Raw genomic sequence first — 20461 nt, 5'->3', positions numbered from 1 at the left:
GATTTAATAATATTAACTAGAAAATCTATTGTACACTTTGACAACACATGTTGAGCTCTGCAAGTTATCACTAGCCACTGTATTTTAATGAGATCTGTAGACTGAAAGTTACAGATCTGGTAGGCTTAATGATAAGAATGGGAGACATCTTGATTTTGGGTTCAATCTACCGTTCTGTAAAAATATCCAAACTGATCTGCTTAATAATTTTCAAAATTTTAGAGGACGACTTTGGGGCCCTATATATAGCAAGCTCTTCAATGAAAACACAATTAGAATCTTTTTCTCTACAGTATCTAACTTAGCAAAAATGGATAATAGGTTCTAATTCAGTAAAAACAAGAAATAAATAACCTTGTTAGCCCTGTAAGGATAAGATTTCATACTGCAGACTGTGTAGAGAGGAAGCCTTATCCATTATTAAACACGTGTTCCTTACTTAATAAAAGAGATGAGGTTATGTCTTGATGTCTGCATAAAATGGTACAGATAACAACTTAAAAATACCCTAATGTGGCAAATAACATTTGTACACTGTAAATAGTTTGTATATAGTTTTAATATATAGCTTTATATAACCTTATTTCCTGTATAATTTTTTTCTTCTTCTTCTATTCATCCCTTACGTCTAAAAAAAAACTAAGAAAATAATCTTGGCTCCTGTATATTCTAAATATCCCTGAAAAGTACATAATAGGCAACAGCAGCTTTATTTATTGAACTCACCAAAATTAGCTTGATGGTATATCCCTTACATTCCCATATATAAAAGAACAGTTATATCCCTTGATATTATCTAATATCTATCTAGAACCCTCTCTTTTTATGTTATAACAGTTTACTAGTTATTCATATATTATATCTATTTTTCTCATCTGAATTACCCTGCATCTTTTTGCCCTTAAATGTTGAATTAACCGTTGACTAGAATTATTCCGCTTAGATTGTTTCAAAATTACTTTGATTTCTATTTGTCAATGGTTTGGAAATTATCTCTGTTGCTTTTACCGTTAAATTCATATAGTTTGTCATTTCCTTCTATTATATAAATCTCAACTGTCTGTCTGTGTGTTTGTTTGTATGTCTGCTAAAAACTTTTTTTTCAGTGTCACTGGACCACCATGAAATTGATATCGTTGGGAAGAGCAATCTCTTGGATGAAAAATATCGGTACTAATGCACTTATTGATCCATACTGAAATAACATTTAGAAAGCCATGCTTAATATGGGAAGGCCAAGGTGTTTTGTATTGATTCTGTAATTTCTTACAATTTAATAAAAACATATCATAAAACTTTAATTAAACTTGAAAATACTATTTAAAAAAAAAAATAGTGCAGATCAATAAGTGCATTAGCACCAAAATATCTAAGAATTGGTCAAAAAGATTAATTCTATGATGGTCAACTGGGCAGTTTTTTGTTTTTTTGTTTTTTGCAAGGGGGGTACCTATTTTTCCAGAATTCCAATGTATTTATTACGTAATCTTAAAAGAATTCAATGTATTTCATGTAGATTTGAAAAAATGCTGAGTAATGTTAAGGTAGAAAAAATTATGAATGAAAATATAAGAACACAAAACAGTTGCTATGTTTTCAAAAGAAAACAATGTATTTTAGTAAAAATAGAAAACTGTCGAGTCATTTTATCAGAAATGAGGTAATTTCTCTTAAACTTGTCTGGCGATTTTGTTTAGTATTACTTAAAATGTGATAGAAAGATACCACGCTTTGATCTTAGCCAAAAGACCAAGTAACTGTATTAAACAGCATAGTTTCATTCCAAACATTATCTTCTCATGCATAAAAAAAAAATCTTTATAATGTACTACACTGACAATAGCTGTCATATTTTAAAAATCACATGGAAAAACTGCTGATTCCAAAAATCAGGTAAATGGTGATTTCTTATTTTTCACAATCCAAATGGCGTTATCAACTATATGAGAGGCATTCCAAAAGTAATGACTCCTATTTTTACAGAATATGAACCATGCTGAAATAATAATGTTATTTAGAAAGCCATTCTTAATATGTACTTTCACCTGACAATTTAATAAATAAAAAATTAAAAAAAAATGACTTGTACAGAATACAGACCGTGTGGAAATAATAAGTTTGCTCAAGAATTGATCCATCTTCTAAAAATGACTTCACTTTTCTTAAAATTATGGTAGCGTTGGTGGGAAGATAAATTGGTTCATATATATTATACAATACCTGCCGAGGGTATATTAGTGTTTCATATATGTATTTACATTACCTGTTCAAGGGTAGGAAAATGATTTTAAATGTGTGTTGTACATAACCTGTCGTAGGGAAGGAAAAATTATTTCATGTAGGTGCTGTAAACTACCTGTCCTAGGAAAGGTATAATTATTTTATATATATGTTGTGTAATACCCAGCCTAGGGTAGGTAAAATATTCTTTTGCTCGAGATAGCAAATGATATGTAGCCATAAAAAATTCCTGTATCCTAAGAACAGATATGTTCAAAATCAACTTCATTTTTCTCATATAGTCCCGAGCAACGCCGGGTAGTCCTGTTAGTAAAAAATAAGCGAAAAACTGTTTTCTCCTTGTTTAAGATAATGAAAGATTTTGCGGGTGGTATCAATTCTTGTCTGAGAATTATATCGAATAACTACCTTTTCTTCAGATTACAAATTCTTTGAAAGTGTACACACACACACACACACACACACACACCAACACGGCAGATATATCCATACACACGCATATATCCATATATATATAATCTACTTATATATAAAAGGCATTTTGTGTGTGTCTATTTGTTATGCACACCAAAACAGTTTATAGGCTATTTTTTTTTAAATTTCACATAAATATACTTTATTTGTCTGGCAGTGTTCTTAGTTTTTGCATCAGAATTAAAAATATCTGATTAAAGAAGGAACAGTGCGATTTTTACCCAAGTTAACACCCTTATACATTCTAACATCACAAGTGCATTTGAGATGTTCTATCACCACACAAGCAGAAAAGCCCAGCATATAAAATCAATGGTAGTTTTTTTTGTTTTTTTTTAATAAAGTAGGGGAGCGTTTGAAATGAATGTTTCTGTTTAGAGCGCAATTGAACCATTATACTTGACTTTTGCATTTTAATTTTAATTCAAGCCATTATATAAATTTTTTTATATAAAATCAACAGTAGGTTATTTATAGGGCTGTGACAATATAATATTCTTTTCGTTCTCGGGTATATATCCAACACAGACACACTTAATCAACCAAGAACCACATCTGTCTATATAAAAAAACATAAGATATTAACGGATATATACTCAAGAGTTCAAACAATGAAAAGAATATGCCGTTGTCACAGCCCTAGTTATTTACAGTGTAATATAGACGACAATATATTGTGGACTAAGTCACTGCAGGGAAGCATGTAAATCAGTTAGGTAATCAATCGATTTGATTTTAATATGGGCCATTGATATCGTTGACAATTAAAGTATTAGAAGTGTGGGGCATTCATTAATCCTCATTCAATCCCAGGCAAGGTCGGGTCTCCCTGCTAATGTGTGCGTGGATGACTATAAATGCCCCCTATCTTGGGTTGAGCACAATGGGGAGCGAATTAACAAACTGCCGTTTACACAAAAGCAATGCTTTTTGTGTAAACAAATGGAGCTTAGGTCGTTTGGACAATGTTCAAACATTGTAATTTCGCATGCCCATCTCAGCATCAGGCAAATAGCATAACAGTGAGAAGAAGCACTGACTGTTGCCTGAGCAGTCCAGTTTCAATGTTGGCTTGAGGTAGTTGCTGGTCTAGCCACACTGATAAGCTATGATACAGTGAAACAGTACTGCATGTGGATGACTATACATATACCATATATTTCGACGTATAAGACAATCCTTAAAGTTAAAAATCATCTTTAAAAACCAATATTTCATAAGATACCGGGTGTTGCAATCTCTAACCTAGGCTAAATAAACATGGTTTCGTGATTTAGCAGTCGTCTTATACAACCGATATATGATAAATTTATGAAAATTTGTTCCAATTTTGTAACTCGTCTTATATGACGGTCGCCTTATACGTCAAAATATACGATCTATGCCAGGTATTAATGCATGTATGTATATGTATTTAGTAAAGTAACTTAATTTGTAATTCACCCAGTTTCTATTCACTATATATTTAGTAAATAACACAGTCATATTGATTATCTATCTTTATACAAACTTGTTTATATTTTTTTGTATATCATTTTACTCATATATTAAATTATTTAATTTTTTTTTTTATTTATTAATAATATGAATCCTTTATATATGTGACATTTATTTATTTATTTATTTTTTTGTATATCTGGTGGGTTACGGAAATATCATTTTCCCCCTTTCCTCTAATTACTATGTATTCGGTGTTGCATAATGTTGAAATTTTTGTATTTTGTTCGACCTAATTCTACTGAATTGAAATCTTTGCTGAAAATCTGACCCGTTGAATCAACCATTGAATCCAGGTTAGATTGTTTAAATCCGGTAAAAATGGTTTGCAAAGCCAAGTTAACAAAAGTTATAAAAGTTTTTTTTTTTTTATAAAAATGAAAATAAAGACAAAATGCAAAATTAGTCTAACATAAATAGAATTCCCATGAACAGTTCATGTCCAAGAAATTCCCATCTGTACAACGTTACACCCTGACTGCTTCTTTATAGATTACAACATGGTCATCTTCAAATCTAATGTCAACAAATACTCATCATAAATCATCCCCATATGTAATCAAATCTTGTCAATTCCATTCATGATTTTCAACCCTAGTTGTCACTTGACTGTCTATTCAATCATTCTCTTTAACTCTAATCTGTGAGTTTTAGCATTGATAAATAATGAATCCTTAATAAATAAAACAAAAAATTTTGAGAGGAGGCAATGTATTAAACACAAAAATCTCATTCTGAATGTTGTAAGCTCATTCCCTGTACAGGACAGTGTATTTTCATTTTTTTTTTTTTTTTTTTTTTTTTAAATCACACTAGAAAATAAATGACACTAAACAATATTGGAGAAAAATTGGTATAATTTAAAAGTGAGAATTGTTTGTAGTCGTTTGATGCAAAATAGCAAGTACTGACAATTGTGACAAGTAACTTGCGTCCCTGTAAGGGTAAAGTTAGACAAAAGGTCAGTTTTTAATATGGAAAAACTCAGAAGATTTGAACAAAAATCAAAGTTGCCTTAGTCGTGAAGGATTACTCCATGTCTTACGGAAAGCAGAAAAGATGAAGTATAGTATCAGAACAGATACTACACTTTGCTCCAAGTGATGAGGCAAAAGTCTATTTATGTGAATAGTTCATTGCTAAAAATGTAAATATTTTAACAAAACCGACCCTAAAATTTTACCAAAACGGGCCCTATATTTGCGTGGTTATCAAGTAAACATTGTAATGACGCAAACTATAAAGTGTGACGAAGAGAAACACACCTTAGATTTTTATTGTCATTTTTTTTTTTTTCCTACATTGACATGGTTGGTTACCAGGAAGATATTTTGTTTCACTCGGCATGACATATAAGCCAAGTATTGCTGAGTTGTGATCTTTTTTTAAAGTTTTTTTTTCCCCCCCACCTCATGTTTAGAATTTTATTTGTGGTCCCAAAAATGACCTTAAAGTGCATTTGGGGGCTTTGTTGAGTGTAAAGCTATCTCCTTAGTAACTATTACTCCGAGGTCCACTCTAACATAATGTGATAGTACCTGTAAAGGTTCCATCTATGGGTCAAATTCCTCAATCACAGGTTATTTGTTTACAAAATAGAATCTTTGAAAAGCTTAACTAAATTTGGCATTAAGTAATCCACAAAAGGTATCATAAAACAGGACCCACCTGGCAAATATCCTTTGTTAAAATGACTCCCGAGTTCACTCTTTGACGAAGTATGTCTTCGCATCGTTTTTAACAATCAGTTTGATAGTGGTTTTGTTACTGTCTGGTTGAGGTATGATTCTGTTCAGCTCTGGGATGTCCACACTCCCAGGTTTTATCTCCTCTCTGAAAAAAAACAATTTATTGCAAATTTCCTGAGACACACTTATAAAGGAATACCAACGGGACGGTTTAGTCAAATTTTCTAGGCCAATGATGGCTTTTCAAACCTGCTAGAATCCCAGCTATAGGTTAAATAATTGTTTTGGGTGTAACACTAACGTATGGGCTCCTTCTATCAGGTTAGAAAACTTCTCACATTTGTCAGTATCCTATATCTCTATAAAGCAAATATTAGTCCATGCATGGAGTATTGCCACATCTGGGCTAGTGCACCAACAACTAGTCTCTGAGGTTAAAAAATAAAGATCCTCTAACCTAATAGATACTGCACAGTCTGCCAAGCTCCAACCCCTGTCTGCTCAAGTGTTGTATCGATATGCTTTTACAAGTAGTTCCATGGAATGTGCTCCAATTAGCTTACTACACTTGTTCCACAGGCGGGATGTTCTAGGAAAGAGTCTTTGTTCATGAAAGTTCCATTTGGTTTTTGTCAAGAAAAAATAGAAAGAAAAGTTCTTTGTTGTGGCTATAGGCGTGTTCTTGCTGTGAATCTTTTACAGGTATGGGTGAAGCGTATTGCATAGTCGATCTTTCATCAGCAATGGAGTAAAACTCAAACTCGTTTGTATAAAAAAATATACAATTTATTTTCTGGCCATCGTTACCATGTCATAAAAATGCGTGCGCTTAGCGGAGAATGGAATGGAGAAGTGGGTAGATTAGAGCCACACTTGTGCAGTGTTGATCCCTCGAATGCCTGTCGCATCTGTCTGTTTTCCCCCCCCCCCTTCTTTTGCTGGGTTATATGTGACTTGCTTTGTTTGCAGGTTGCATTTCCTGACCAGTGCATGCATCAAGTAGTTGACCTTTCTCTCTGTCGTCTTGATCTGACAGTTTAACCTCATCATTGGGAAATGTGACGTTGACACTACATGAGATACCAAGTGATGGAGCTCAGTCAAGCACCTAGCATGAGCCATAAACCTTGTTTAGAATGAATAAAATAAAGATTTCAAAGAACAAAAAACCTTGGGCAAGATGTTTGGCCGTAAATTTGTCTTACCCAGTACTTTCTGCCCCCCCCCTTTTTTTTAAACTGCTTCTGTTTTTTCCCAACTCTACCATCAATTACTCAAGATCTCCCCCACCCCCACCCCCACCCCGCTTCACAATAATCGTTTGGGTAAGATGCAAATTAGATCTCAATTTGAGAATGTTGGGAAATGTGAAGTTATCTCCTAACTCTCAGGTCCACTCTTATCTAAAGTGGTAGCAACCTCTCCAGACTGTTTATGATTTAAATAGAAACTATCATTTAGAGTTTTACAACATCCGGTTTCAACATGAAAAGACTCCATGATCGTTGATATGTCATAATGCTTACTCGTTACTTACAGTCTTGGGCAAAGAACGAGTCATGCCTTTCTTCTAGTTTCTTTTTTCTAAAGTAATAAATAAAATATTACTTGACTCTGAAAATGAAAAATACTATTTGTAATCGTTGATATATTAAGTATATGAAAATGATAGAGAAAAATTTCTAAACAAAAGAAAAATAACGAAAGAAAAAAAATGAAATGTGAACAGAAGTGTCTTATTTTCTTGAGAAAAATCGACTTGAAAAATTTTTTTTTTTTTTTTTTTTAATACTGTAATATTTTTCATAACACGCTCGTATTTGATGAAAATACTAAAGCAAAATTTCAAAGCAGTCGATAAAGTAGTCTTTTTTTTATTTTAGAGTAGCGGTTAGTAACAAACGAACACATCCATTTTTATCTATATGGATGATATAAGGCCATTTAATAAATAAATTCGGAAACTTAAAACATTATACATTTCTCCAGTACTCTTTCTTGTAACACTGTGCTCTTTCTCGTGTTTCTTACAAAAACCACATACAAAACTGTAATATTCCTTAAATGGTTGTGTGTCACAAATAAATTCACAAATAAAGATTACATTCTTTCACGTTGATTACTTTTATTGCTAGTCTGTCAACATTATCTTGGTACCACACTCATTTTTTAATATACTGTGAGCACGCTGCTGGAGCCCTACTCAAAGGGAGCAGAGCACAAGACATCCTTGTAACCAGATGTCAATCTTTACTTCTGTTTTTTGATGGGCTGGCCATATTTATCAAAAAAAATTTTCTTTTTGGTACTTATGCAGAATAAGGACCATGCATCATAATTTTATTTTATTTTATTTTATTTATTTATTTATTTTTTTTGCATCATAATTTTATGGGCAGTTTATGTAATATGCTGGAAGATGTCAAAGGAAAGTTTTATGATTTTTTTTTTTTTTTTTTTTTTTAGCATGCAACTACTGGTCAATTTTTTTTAATAATAAAATATATTATTTCTGTTATTATGAAGATAATTGAAGAAAAATTAATTGAAAAAAAAAAAAAATGAAAAAAATATTTTTTTATTGTTACAAAATACTTTTACAAAACTTTGAGAAAATTAACATTCTAATCAAGAAAAAAAAACACTCATTGTTTCATGAATAAATATTTAATTTTTGAATAATAAACAATTGATAGCAAAAAAAAGAAATTTTACTTTTGTTGTTTTTTTTTTATGTTCAAATCCAGATAAACATTTTTTTTTTTTATATATATAATAAGCCAATGATAGCAAATAAATGTTTTTTGCTGCAATTTTATTGACTCCGCATTTCCGCACCTTTTGGTGTTTTACATAAACTGTAAAAAAAAAAAAAAAAACCCAGACAATAACATTATCCTTATTCTGCATAAGTACCTCCCCCCTCCAACAAAGCACAAATGTTTAATTTTACAAATTCAACCATGACTTCATAACTCACAAACTGTCAAAACTATAATTCTTATCTTGATTATTTTCATAACGTTTCTGCCGATGTAACCTTTGACTTGCTTCAAATACATCTTTTTGAGCTCTGGAAGCTTCTAGTAGAATTCTGGAATGTATAAAAGATTGTTTAACTGAATCCTTTATTTAATCCATGGGAGTGAGTAGATTTCTCTTCTTCTGTCAGCCATAACCAGATAGATTTATTTAAATGATTGTTTGTTCAATGCCTTTGACTTGATTTAATCTATGGATAAAATAAAGGACTCTTTTTGAAATGCTGTATATATGTTCTTGAGTCCGACGTAAAGATTTCTAAGTTTAAAAGATGCATTTGAAGAAGGTCAGAAGTTAAATAAGTTGAAATGTAAAAAAAAAAAAAAAAAAAAAAAAATACCCAAGATGAGAACAGTAATCCAAATAATCTAAATTATCAATCCTCATCTCAAAAATTCCGAAATCATCATCATATTAACATACTGGCATATGTTGGACAGCTTTAAGAAATAAACTTCCAAACTAACCTATCTCTGGAAAGGTTTTTATTTGTCCCTGTTTCTCTCAAGTTCATTTGTATCACTTCCATGTTTTTCATTGCCTTGCTCTGTGAACTAAATCTGCTACCTTAACTGTTATACATCTACTAACCTAAAAACTATCATTCAGTCTTTCAATGTGACCATACTCTCAAAGTCTCCTGTTGTAAACACCTCTCCTTATACTGTCCAGATTTAATCTTCCTTTGAGGTCATCAGAACTAAGCCTGTCTTTAAAACTCACAAAAACAAATCTAATTGACTGTAAAGGAAAGAGTGAGGGGGTGGGGGGAACACTTATTGCAACATTAATTTAGGCTATCCACTTACAAATCAATCCTTTTAATGTAGGTAATCATTTTTTGACCAATGAAAACTATTATAAAAATAAACTTCAAACGCAACCACAGGTGTGCCCATCTCACTTGATGTTGTCGGTTACTTCCTTATATGAAAGCTGAGTTTTATCAACAATGGTTTCTCTGAGACTTATTTTCCTCTATATTTTAATCACACAAAATAAAAGCTAAAATATTTCTCGGTGTTGGGATTGAGTTATGTTTGAAAAAAACAAAAACAAGTCAATTTTAATTGTTCTAATTAACCATAATTTGCAATTTAATCACAAAGTAACCCATCTCTTACTAAGTTTCTGTTTATTACTCTCACCCTCCTTCACTGTTTTTGACAACCTTTTATTTTTAATTTTCTATTAGTCTCACTGACGTCACCACTCCTTCTCTTTCTTTTTTTTTTTTTTTCATGAAAATCTCTCCAGATAAGGCATGAATGAACTTAATGTAAGCAGCTAAAAGAAGCGAAAAATAAGAACACTAAGGTAAAAAACTAACCAATGACAAATGTTATATAGAATCCAACTCGGAAAGCAGCAATTCTTCCTCCTTTGTCAGAAACATCGCTCATGGAATGTGAACACTAAAGGACAAAATAATGGAAGCGAGAGTTAAGAAACACACTATAAAATAGATTGGAATAGTCCATCTTCTATAATATGAATCTCACCTGTCGGTTTAAATGTATGTATGCATGTCTGCCTAAAACTTTCGACAGAGATGATGGATTTTCACGAGATTGGTATCATTTTGAAGCTCAACCCTTCGGACGACAAATATCGAAAAATTGGCTAAAAACATTAATTTCTTCAACCTCAACTGGGCACTTTTCTACAGGGAGAGGTCGCTTTTTTTGCTGATATTTTCGAAAGTCATCCCCTCTTTTTCGATTGACTAGCCTTAATTTCAACCTTCGCCACTTCCGTTTTGGCGATGGGCGCAGCAGCAAAGATATCACTTTTTAAAAAATTTTTTCTTCATTCTGTTCCTCCTTTGCGATACAGGTTTGAGCCTGCCTACTATCATTTTTGCTCAACGCACACCTCCAAACACCCTGGCAACGCTGGACACCCAGGCTAGTTATAAATAATGGGGAATATCATCATGAATATTAATATTTAATTCATAACTGAAGAAACGAGAGAGAAAATGAAAATAAAGTGATTACTTTGGGGATTTTTTTCTTTTTTGCAAATGCTTTTTTTTTTTTTTTTTTTTTTTTTTTTTTACTTAGCAGCTGATGAAATTCTTGGCATCATTATGGCAACCTAGGGACTCTCTCTCTCTCTCTCTCTCTCTTTTCTCACTTTTGATCATTTTTAAACAAACTATAAAACAGAAAATTGATTGGAATAGTTCATTTATGAGAATACCATCACAAGTATTGATACTATTTAACCTATAGTTTGAGAAAAAGAAGCTAATTTTGGAATTTTTATTTATTTCATCCCAGCTGGGGAAATTCTTGGCATCAGTCTACCAACCTATCCATTGTTCTGTATTTTTATACCATCATTGCTATATTTTTATACCATCATTGCTATATTTTTATACCATCATTGCTATATTTTTATACCATCATTGCTATATTTTTATACCGTCATTGCTATATTTTTATACCATCATTGCTATATTTTTATACCATCATTGCTATATTTTTATACCATCATAGCTATATTTTTATACCATCATAGCTATATTTTTATACCGTCATTGCTATATTTTTATACCGTCATTGCTATATTTTTATACCATCATTGCTACACTTTGGTCACCAATTTCTTTTTCCTACCCAAGCGAACAGACTTCTATCTTTTTTTTTTTTTTTTCTACTCCTGTTCACCCCTAACAAGACTTATTGCTACTTGAACGTAAACGGCTACTATTTAGGACCATGCCTAGTAAAGATTAACAAGATGTTCGTTTACATTACATTTAAACTTCTGCATATCAGTACAGTCAGGGAAGCAGGTAGCAGAAAGGGAATTCCAAAGTCTAGCTGTTCAAGGGAAGAAACTATTAAAGTATAAAGCTTTCTGGTATTTAGGGACTTCAACAGTGAAGAGGTGTGATTTTGTTGCTTAGCTGGTTTGTCAAGGATATGTATGTCGAGGGGACACAAGTGCAACGAGTTCATCAGAGCATATTCCGTTAAAATATTTGTAAAATAGGCACAGAGATGCAACATTGTTGCGATGGGACAGGGGTTGGAGCTTGGTTGACAAAGTGGGACCTATTAGATTGGAAACGCTTTTTTGGACCCTATCCAAGAGGAAGAGGCTAACGGTAGATTCACGAGCCCAGATGTGGCAACAATACTCCATGCATGGTGAATGGTGGTTTTGTAGAAGTGCAAGGTACTCTCGGGTGTGAGTAGTCTTCTAGCTTGATAACGGAAACCCACCTTTGCAGCAGCCTTTGCAATGTCCTCAATGTATTTATTCCCGTTCATATTGACTGAATGTTAAGCTGAGGAGTTTGAAGGAAGAATTCTCAGGTAGGGAGTTATTTGTCATGGATATTGGTTGTTGGTGAGGCATTTTGTAATTAAAGGAGAGCAGCTTAGTCTTACTAGCATTAGACGTTACCATCCATTTACAACCTCATTCCACTATGCTCTGTTGTTTGATTTGATTTTTATATGTGTGAACCTGTGCACTCCCTTGACGGCTGCCAGTGTGAGAAACTGCAATGACATGGCCATAAAAAGATAAGACGATGGAGAACAAATCTATGCCACATAATATTGGGGGTTAGTATACTGTTGAGCTAGGGATGGGTGGTTTCATAGCAGTAGCACCTGCAGTCATATATTAGGTTGGTGCAAAAACAATATCATTTTCTCACATATGTTACTTTTCTATATGATTTCTGAATTAATTCATTTGATATATATATATAGCCATGTTATATATCATTTTGAAGCGCGTTTTTTGCTACCATTCTCAATCTGTTCATTCATTTTTTTGCAGGCTTTTCGACAGCATGGGCAAAATTCAAATCTGCACGATTTTCTTGTTCCAGTTCAAACTAGGCCAAAAGCTACTAAGACAGCTTGTGATATCAATGATGTGTTTGGCCCAGGAACCACTAACGAACGTGTGGCACAACGGTGGTTCAAGAAATTTCGCAATGGTGACGAAAGCCTCGAAGATGAAGACTGGTGCGGCTGGCCAACTGTGGTTGATAACGAACATTTGAAAGCCTTTATTGAAGTCGATCCTCGCAAAACCACACGAGAAGTTGCTGTAGAACTTGAGGTCGACTACTGAACAGTTGTTCGCGATTTAAAACAAATAGGGAAGTCAAAAAAGTTGGATAAATGGGTGTCGTATTAATTGAACAATAATCGAAAAAGAAATGTCGTTTTCAGATGTCTTCTATACTTCTTCTGCGCAACAAAAACAACTCCTTTTTTTGAGTGGATTGTCACATGTGATGAGAAGTGGATCCTCTATCACAACTAGTGATGTTCAGCACAGTAGTTGGATGCCGGATAAGCTTTACAACACTTCCCGAAGCTGAAATTGCACCAAAAAAAAAGGTTATGGTGACTATTTTGTGGTCTGCGGCCGGTCTCCTCCATCACAGCATCTTGTATCTGGGCAAAATGATTATGGCAGAGAAGTACTGCTGACAAATTGATGAAATGCACCTGAAGCTCCAACATATGTGCCTGAAATTGGTCAATATGAAGGGACCAATTCTCCTCCATGACAATGCTCGCCCACATGTTGCTCAACTGACTCTGCAGAAGCTGAACGAATTGGGCTACAAGCCTCTGCCTCATTCGCCATATTCACTGGACCTCTCACCCACCGATTATCACTTTTTCCAGCATCTCGACAACTTCCTGTGCGAAAAATACTTCAAAAGCCGAGATGATGCTGAATCGGACTTGAATGACTCCATAGCTTCCAGAACTGTGGATTTCTATGCTAATGGGATAGACTTATTTCTCATTGGCAAAAATGTGTTGATTCTAATAATAAAGTTTATGATTTTTTGAAGTTAAACATCAAAAAACATTTTTGCATAAACCTAATATATGTACACAGTGTGATTACAAATAGCAGCAGATTCCAACTTGCACATGCACACAATATCCTTGGACCCTATTCTAAAAATTGAATATTATAACATGTAAAAAGTAAGAATAACATGCTGTTATGAATTAAGTGCAAGAGGATGTCGTTTCTTTGTACAATCCTGGACAAATCTACGTCTTGTTTCTTGTTCAATGCAAGAGCTGCACAGAAAGCAGATTTCATAGAAATTTTCTTTGCTAAGCGTTTAGATTTAATGGAAGCATTTTTTTTAAAATGGATCCATTCTTAATTTTTGGAGATTTTTATGTTTTAATTTAATTGTACTTGCTAGCCTCACAAAGTTTATTATCTGAAATACTTGAAACACTAATTTATAAACATTTTCTTAATAACTTTATTGTAGACACTAAAATGTTTGAGCTTCCCTGTTACTTAGTTGATCCAATTCATCATTTTCAATCTTCTCATAGTATTGTTCATCATATTCACAAACTCATTAACTCTTATTGTTGAGTAGTTTTTAGTCTTCGTAAGTATTGACACATTAGTTATGAAGACTAAAATCTTTTCTGACAGAGGGGAGAATTGTTGTTTTCTGAGTTGGAATCTATTCACCTAACTCTTAACTTGGGCTAGTTTTTGACCTTGAAGTAGTATTTTTTTTTCACTCCTTATATGAAGTGGCTTCATGCTTTGTCTGGAGAGATTTTTCATTAAAAAACCCCCGCAAAATAGCATATTTTTATTTTGAGAACAATTTAAAATTTTATTAATAGTAGAAAATATATATGCATTAATTTCTACTCAATATAAACATTTCCTCCCAAACAAATTTTTCTATTTGCTACAATATAAACAGTTACATTGTTAAATGGTTTTGCTGGTTAATTGTTTCGTTACTAAGTTTGTTACTGAAAATATTTTAAACTTTAATTTAAAATAAACATTTCATTGATAACTGTATTGTACATACAAAACATCTTTTTCGTTTATTTTATATGAATAAACAAACATGATATATGAACTATGAATTACATTATTCATTATATGATATACTAGCCTGGGTGCCTGGCATTGTCCGCGTGTTTGGAGGTGTGTGTTGATCAAAAATAAAAAAAAATGTAGTAATAGGCAGACAGGCTCGAACCCGTACCACAAAGGGGGATAAAAACATGAAAAAAAAAGTGACATCTTTGCTGTTGCGTCCATTGCCAAACTGGAGGTGGTGAAGGTTTAAATTAAGGCTAGTCAATTGAAAAGAGAGGATGACTTTCGAAAATATTGTTGAAAAAAGCAACCCCTCCTTGTAGAAAAGTGCCCAGTTTAGGGTGAAGGAGTTAATGTTTTTAGCCAATTTTTTTTATATTTGTCGTCCGAAGGGTCAAGCTTCAAAATGATACCTATCTTGTGAAAACCCGTTGCCTCTGTCGAAAGTTTTAGGCAGACATAAAAACATAAATACATACATACATTTAAACGGACAGGTGAGATTTATATTAGAGATGAATAAACAAACAGATGATATTATATGAAGTACGAATTACATTATTCATTATTTAATATATTATCTATTATATGATATATGAAGAGACAAATTTTAGTAATTTCAGTATAAATCTGTTTATCTTTTAAATGTGATCGTAAAAAAAAAAAATGAATTTGCTTTTTCATTTGAAATTTAGAAATAAAATATGCATATATACTAGCAAAAGTACCCGTTGTTGACTGGGTTCAAAAACAGCCTACAGAAAATGGACTCTGATTTATGAAAGTAGGATAGGTTATGAAAAGGAAAGGTTGTAAAGAGATAGCTTCGAATTTGGGGGTATCAAAACCAAAGCAAAATATGATGAAAGTAAAAATAAAATAGATAAACCCCATAATTTATTATACCATACCTGTTCACACTGAAACACTTATCACAATATTCTGTGGATCTATATTAAAAAACCTTGTTAAACTTTGTGACATATTTCCATTCTATGGAGGTCAGGTGCGAACGAACACCTCATAATTTTATTATACGATATTTCTTCAAACTGAAACATAATTATCAAAATATACTTACGCAGATAGATATGAAAAGTCTTTATTAAAGTTTGTGCCTATTTCTATTCTATGGAGGCCAGGCACAAACGCAGACCCCACAATTTTATTATACATCCCTATTTAAGTTAAAACATACTTATCAAAGTATTATTATGTACATCTATATCAAAAACACTTGTAAACGTTTTTTGTTTTAATTTTTAATTTTTTTATTTCCATACTTTGTGGACCAGGCGCGTATGCAGACCCCACAATTTTAATGAATCATCATTATGCCAGATCAAACATACCCATTCCTGTGTCTCGATACATCTATCATTATATGTGATCAGTTTTCTATAATAGTCAACCATATAGGAGCCTATTCGTGACCACACACACACAGACGTTCAGCTTTATATATAAATTTTTTATCTCGGATTCATCTGAAGATGACCCGGGTTCAAAACCTGTGTCCTACCTAATAACAATTATAATAAACTGACTAAAATATCTTTATTTTCCAGTTGTTGCTTGATTTGGGTGCACCGTGTGAATTGTTGTGACTGATCAAACTTATTTTATCGCATTAAAAGTGATTAACAAAATGGCTGCCTCAACCTCATCACCTCATGGTAAGTGATTTAAGTTTTCATTTTATATGCATTTTTTTTTATTTTTTAAGGAAACCTTTTCTCTGAACTTCAGCCCTCCCACCCTCCTCTATCAATATATTACTAGAAAATTACCTGATGTTGTTCCCCCCCCCACACACACATATCCCCCCACACACACACACACATACATACAAACAAGATAAATACATTTTTACAGTTTCTGCTTTCTTTGCAAAACAGCCAGCTCTTGTAACTGTTTAAAGCAGTTGTAAAAGTTTTAAGCATCAATATTTTATACCAATTTACATTAATTGTGCTTCAAACATTAATAATGCAATGAAATGTAAGGGTTAGACAGATTTGATGTAACAACTATGTTTTTGTTTTTTTTATTTATCCTTTTCTTTTTCCTTTTTTCTTTTTTTTTTTTTTAACTCTTATTCACTCTAAGCAAAGCAAATTGCCACGGAGGCATAAGGGGTCACTGTGAATTTGAGGCCATGCCTACAGGGATGCTATGAGTAGGGAGTTGAGCACCAAGATATCTGTTCACATTGTACTTGAATTTCTGCAGTCAGGGAAGCGGTGTACAGAGGGAATTCCAAAGTTTAGCAGTTTGAGTAAAGTAACTTTTAGAGTAAAAAGGCTTTCCAGCATCGGGAGACATCTACAGTAAAAGACAGGGGATTTTGCTGCTTGTTGAGTTAATCTGTAGCATTTACATTGATGAAGCATTAGTATCGCAAGTTTGTCAGAGCACGCACCATTAAAGTACTTGTAAAACACACTGCACTGGATTTTATAAATATTGTTTTATGTGTGTAGTAATGATAATGAAATCATTATGTACCGTGTTCAGGTGCACATCAAAAGTGCACGTGCATTGCACATGGAAGTGGGAAATCAGGTGTAGTTTACGCAAATTTCCAGAATCATGAGGGTTTAAAAAGATGCTCTCAGCAGCCAAACAACTGATGCAGGTAGATTGTTCCATGCTTCAGATGTTCTGAGCATGTACAACATATATTCAGAGAACCAAAATATTCGAATGTATATATTTGGAAGTATGGAAAAAAAAAAGATAGCAATCGATTATGATTCAGAATGTATGCAGTTGTTGATGTGCAGATGTCTGAACCAATATCAAATCAATGTTCTGATCTTCATCAGTGATCTTCCAAATCATATTCTTAGTTTGGAAACTAAAAGAGGTTTCAGTTATACCAATCATAATAGGGAGCAACTGGGCTTATGAAAAAGAACTTTAAAAAGTACTTAGCAAGTATACTCGGTGAACCAAGTGCAAGTGAGATACAAACGATTGCACTGAAAGAGACGGCTAGAATCCTAAAAAAGATCTGTTGGGTGGACTCCCCAAGATTGGGGTAGATGTCAGACATCTGTTGGGTGTCCCACCTCCTAGAAAAAAAAGATGAAGAAAAATGAAAAGTTGATGAATGATCTATGTCAGTACTTTGATGAGCACTGATGATCAAAATCTGACTGATTCTCTCACTTTTGATCTGAAAAAAATGGTGCAATTGGTTGTCGGCATGCATTCGTGTCCGAATAACATAGTTCCCAAGTCCAATACAGAAAAGAAGTAGAAGAGAAAGCTTTGGATTTTGTAAGAATTTTAGTCATTATCAAGAGATGGTGAGTCCTTTTGTAAGAAAAAACAATTTGCGCTCTGAATAGTTGGGGGCATTGGTCACATTGTATTGTGGGGTGGTGGCTGCGGTTGGTTTGCTCTAAGGGCCCTTTGTTGCCATTTGGTTATTAGATTGGCTCTTCTATTTCCTTCGAATTGGCTTGTACCTACTTTGACTCTGTTCCTCCATTCATGTCTGTTGTTCAATGTGATTTCAAAGGTGTTTGGATCTATATTGGCCTCTCCTAGAGATTTCTTCTGCTTGTCTTTGAATCTAAGTAGTGGGCAGCCTTGGGGTCGATTTCCTGCATTTAGTGGACTGAAGAGCACTTATTTCGGCAGTCTAGTGTCCTTAATGCAAGGCACATGGCCAGACCATCTCAGTTGGTGTTTTATGATCGAGGCCTCGATGCCGATGTTACAATAGTGTTACATAGTCTTAATCTGTTAAAATCATTAGAAAAAAGGTTGGATCATTCTATCGCTCTAGCCAAACTCCTGATGCAATTCTCTACCTGTATAAAAGGCATATATATATATATATATATATAGAGAGAGAGATAGATAGATTCATCCTAAGATGGAGCACTGCTGCCACATTTGGAGTAGTGCCACTTGGAATGGGGGATGACATCTTTCACAGAAGAAATATTACTAATCTTTTTCTACTTTCTCATTATTTTCATGGTAGGTGCTCGACTGAGCTCCGATATCTGCTTCCTCTGTATAGAATCTTCACAAGTACCCATTAAATAACCACAACTGCAAAGAACTTTCTCCTTTTATCTGTGTATCTAAAGCCAAGTGGAACTTCCATGAACAGAGCTTCTTTCCAAGAACTTCCCATCTGTTAAACACAATACCATGGGAATGCCTTCCAGCTGACTACAAGAGTTACTTTAAATTCCAATGTAAACAGATGTGGTCAGATCCAGCTCTTTTCACCCATTGTTTCTAACTTATTCATAGTATTGTTTTATATCCAATCAACAAACTCGTTAACCTTTATTCTCAGGTGACATTTTGGTCTTGGTAAGACTTGTTAATATACAAAAAAAAATTAATGAGAAAGACCATGAGAAAGAGGTAGAGAAATGACAATTCCAATTTAAAATAATTCAATGGTAACACCAGGTTAGTACAGCAAATTAGTAATATCTATATATTAATATGATAGCGTGCATGTTATTTTCTGTGTCATTTGGGTCGTTTGATTGTTATGGACTTCCATTTCTTGTCATAAATAATTTCACCAAGAATTTTTCATAAGTTTTGGTTTTGGTTTCGATTATAACTGATGGCACTCTAGTAATCTATTTAAAAAAAAAAATTTTTTTATGAAGAATTCTTGATACAATTATAAAGTTTCAGTTTCGATTATGGCTGAAGGAATTCAAGTTATATATATATATATATATATATGTATATATATATATATATAGTGAATAAATAACAAAAAACTATATTTCAAAATTCATGATGTTGACCATCTTATAATTTATTCCTTTAATTCAGTTACTGTTGTGGTGGCAACCACTTATTTGCATATGCGAATAACATAACACTATAAATGGCAAGCCTAGGTTGGCCTTGGTGTGTCTTACTCAAATGCCACCGGAAGTGACGCCGAAGAGCGTACATGTCCTCCCACCAAGACTCTCTGACTCGACACCGTCATTTGTACATATTGTAAATATACCTTTTCTTTAATACACTTATTATTGCGTTATCTTGTTGTTTGCGTCTTCATTGTATTTCCTTACTAATTATTGTTCAACCTTGCAACCACAACAGTTGGCGACGAGATATGAAGCGTCAAATATAACAGTTTGACGAAGAACTATTTAAAAAAAAAAAAAAAAAAAAGTACAACGCAAAGGTTGACCATTTTTTTTTTTAAGGAATGCAAAGTGTTGACAAGCAAACGGATTTTACGCTAAAGAGAAGTTTCAACTCAAGTAAAAAAAAAAAAAAAACTCTAACGTGGCAAAAGCGACAATTTACGCCGTTTTCTGGGAATCCGACTTGCAAACGAATGTAAAAGTGAATTTTTGTTTTGTCGCTACACGACAAATCTTACTAAAGGACCAACTTGCAAACGAAAAGCGAACTTTGTTCTGTCGCAAAAACGACAGGTCAGACCCGTATTACGAAAAACAAGGAAGTAACCTACGAAAAAAGTTCACCAGTGGATTCTAATTACTGTTCTCCGTAAACAAAACAACAACTAAAGGACTTTTTAATTAATGTTTCAGTTGACGTCGGTACTAAAAGGAAATACCACAGCTAAAACTAAAATTCAAGGAAAGGATTTTTTTTCTTGAAGTTGTCACTGAATAACG

At 33.3% G+C, this 20461-nt stretch overlaps 1 protein-coding gene across 5 annotated transcripts in view; it reads left to right on the top strand.

Annotated features, from left to right (window-relative positions):
- LOC145293016 (transmembrane channel-like protein 5) overlaps positions 1–20461 on the top strand; it is a 120822-nt gene that overhangs the window by 12254 nt on the left and 88107 nt on the right. For all 5 annotated transcript variants that reach the window (XR_013869641.1, XM_080139293.1, XM_080139292.1 and 2 more), the window contains exon 2: positions 16379–16486. Coding sequence is in view for 4 of the 5 variants with exons in the window: in XM_080139293.1 (XP_079995419.1) it covers positions 16459–16486 (28 nt within the window). In the remaining variant the exon portion in view is untranslated. The remainder of the gene's footprint in view (positions 1–16378; positions 16487–20461) is intronic.

This window comes from Euprymna scolopes, chromosome 14 (assembly GCF_053919585.1).
Source record: "Euprymna scolopes isolate OS-2025 chromosome 14, ASM5391958v1, whole genome shotgun sequence".
In the NCBI taxonomy this organism is placed as follows: Eukaryota; Metazoa; Mollusca; class Cephalopoda; order Sepiida; family Sepiolidae; genus Euprymna; species Euprymna scolopes.
Note: the sequence above shows the minus strand (reverse complement) of the source record. Positions and strands in the feature narration are given on the sequence as shown.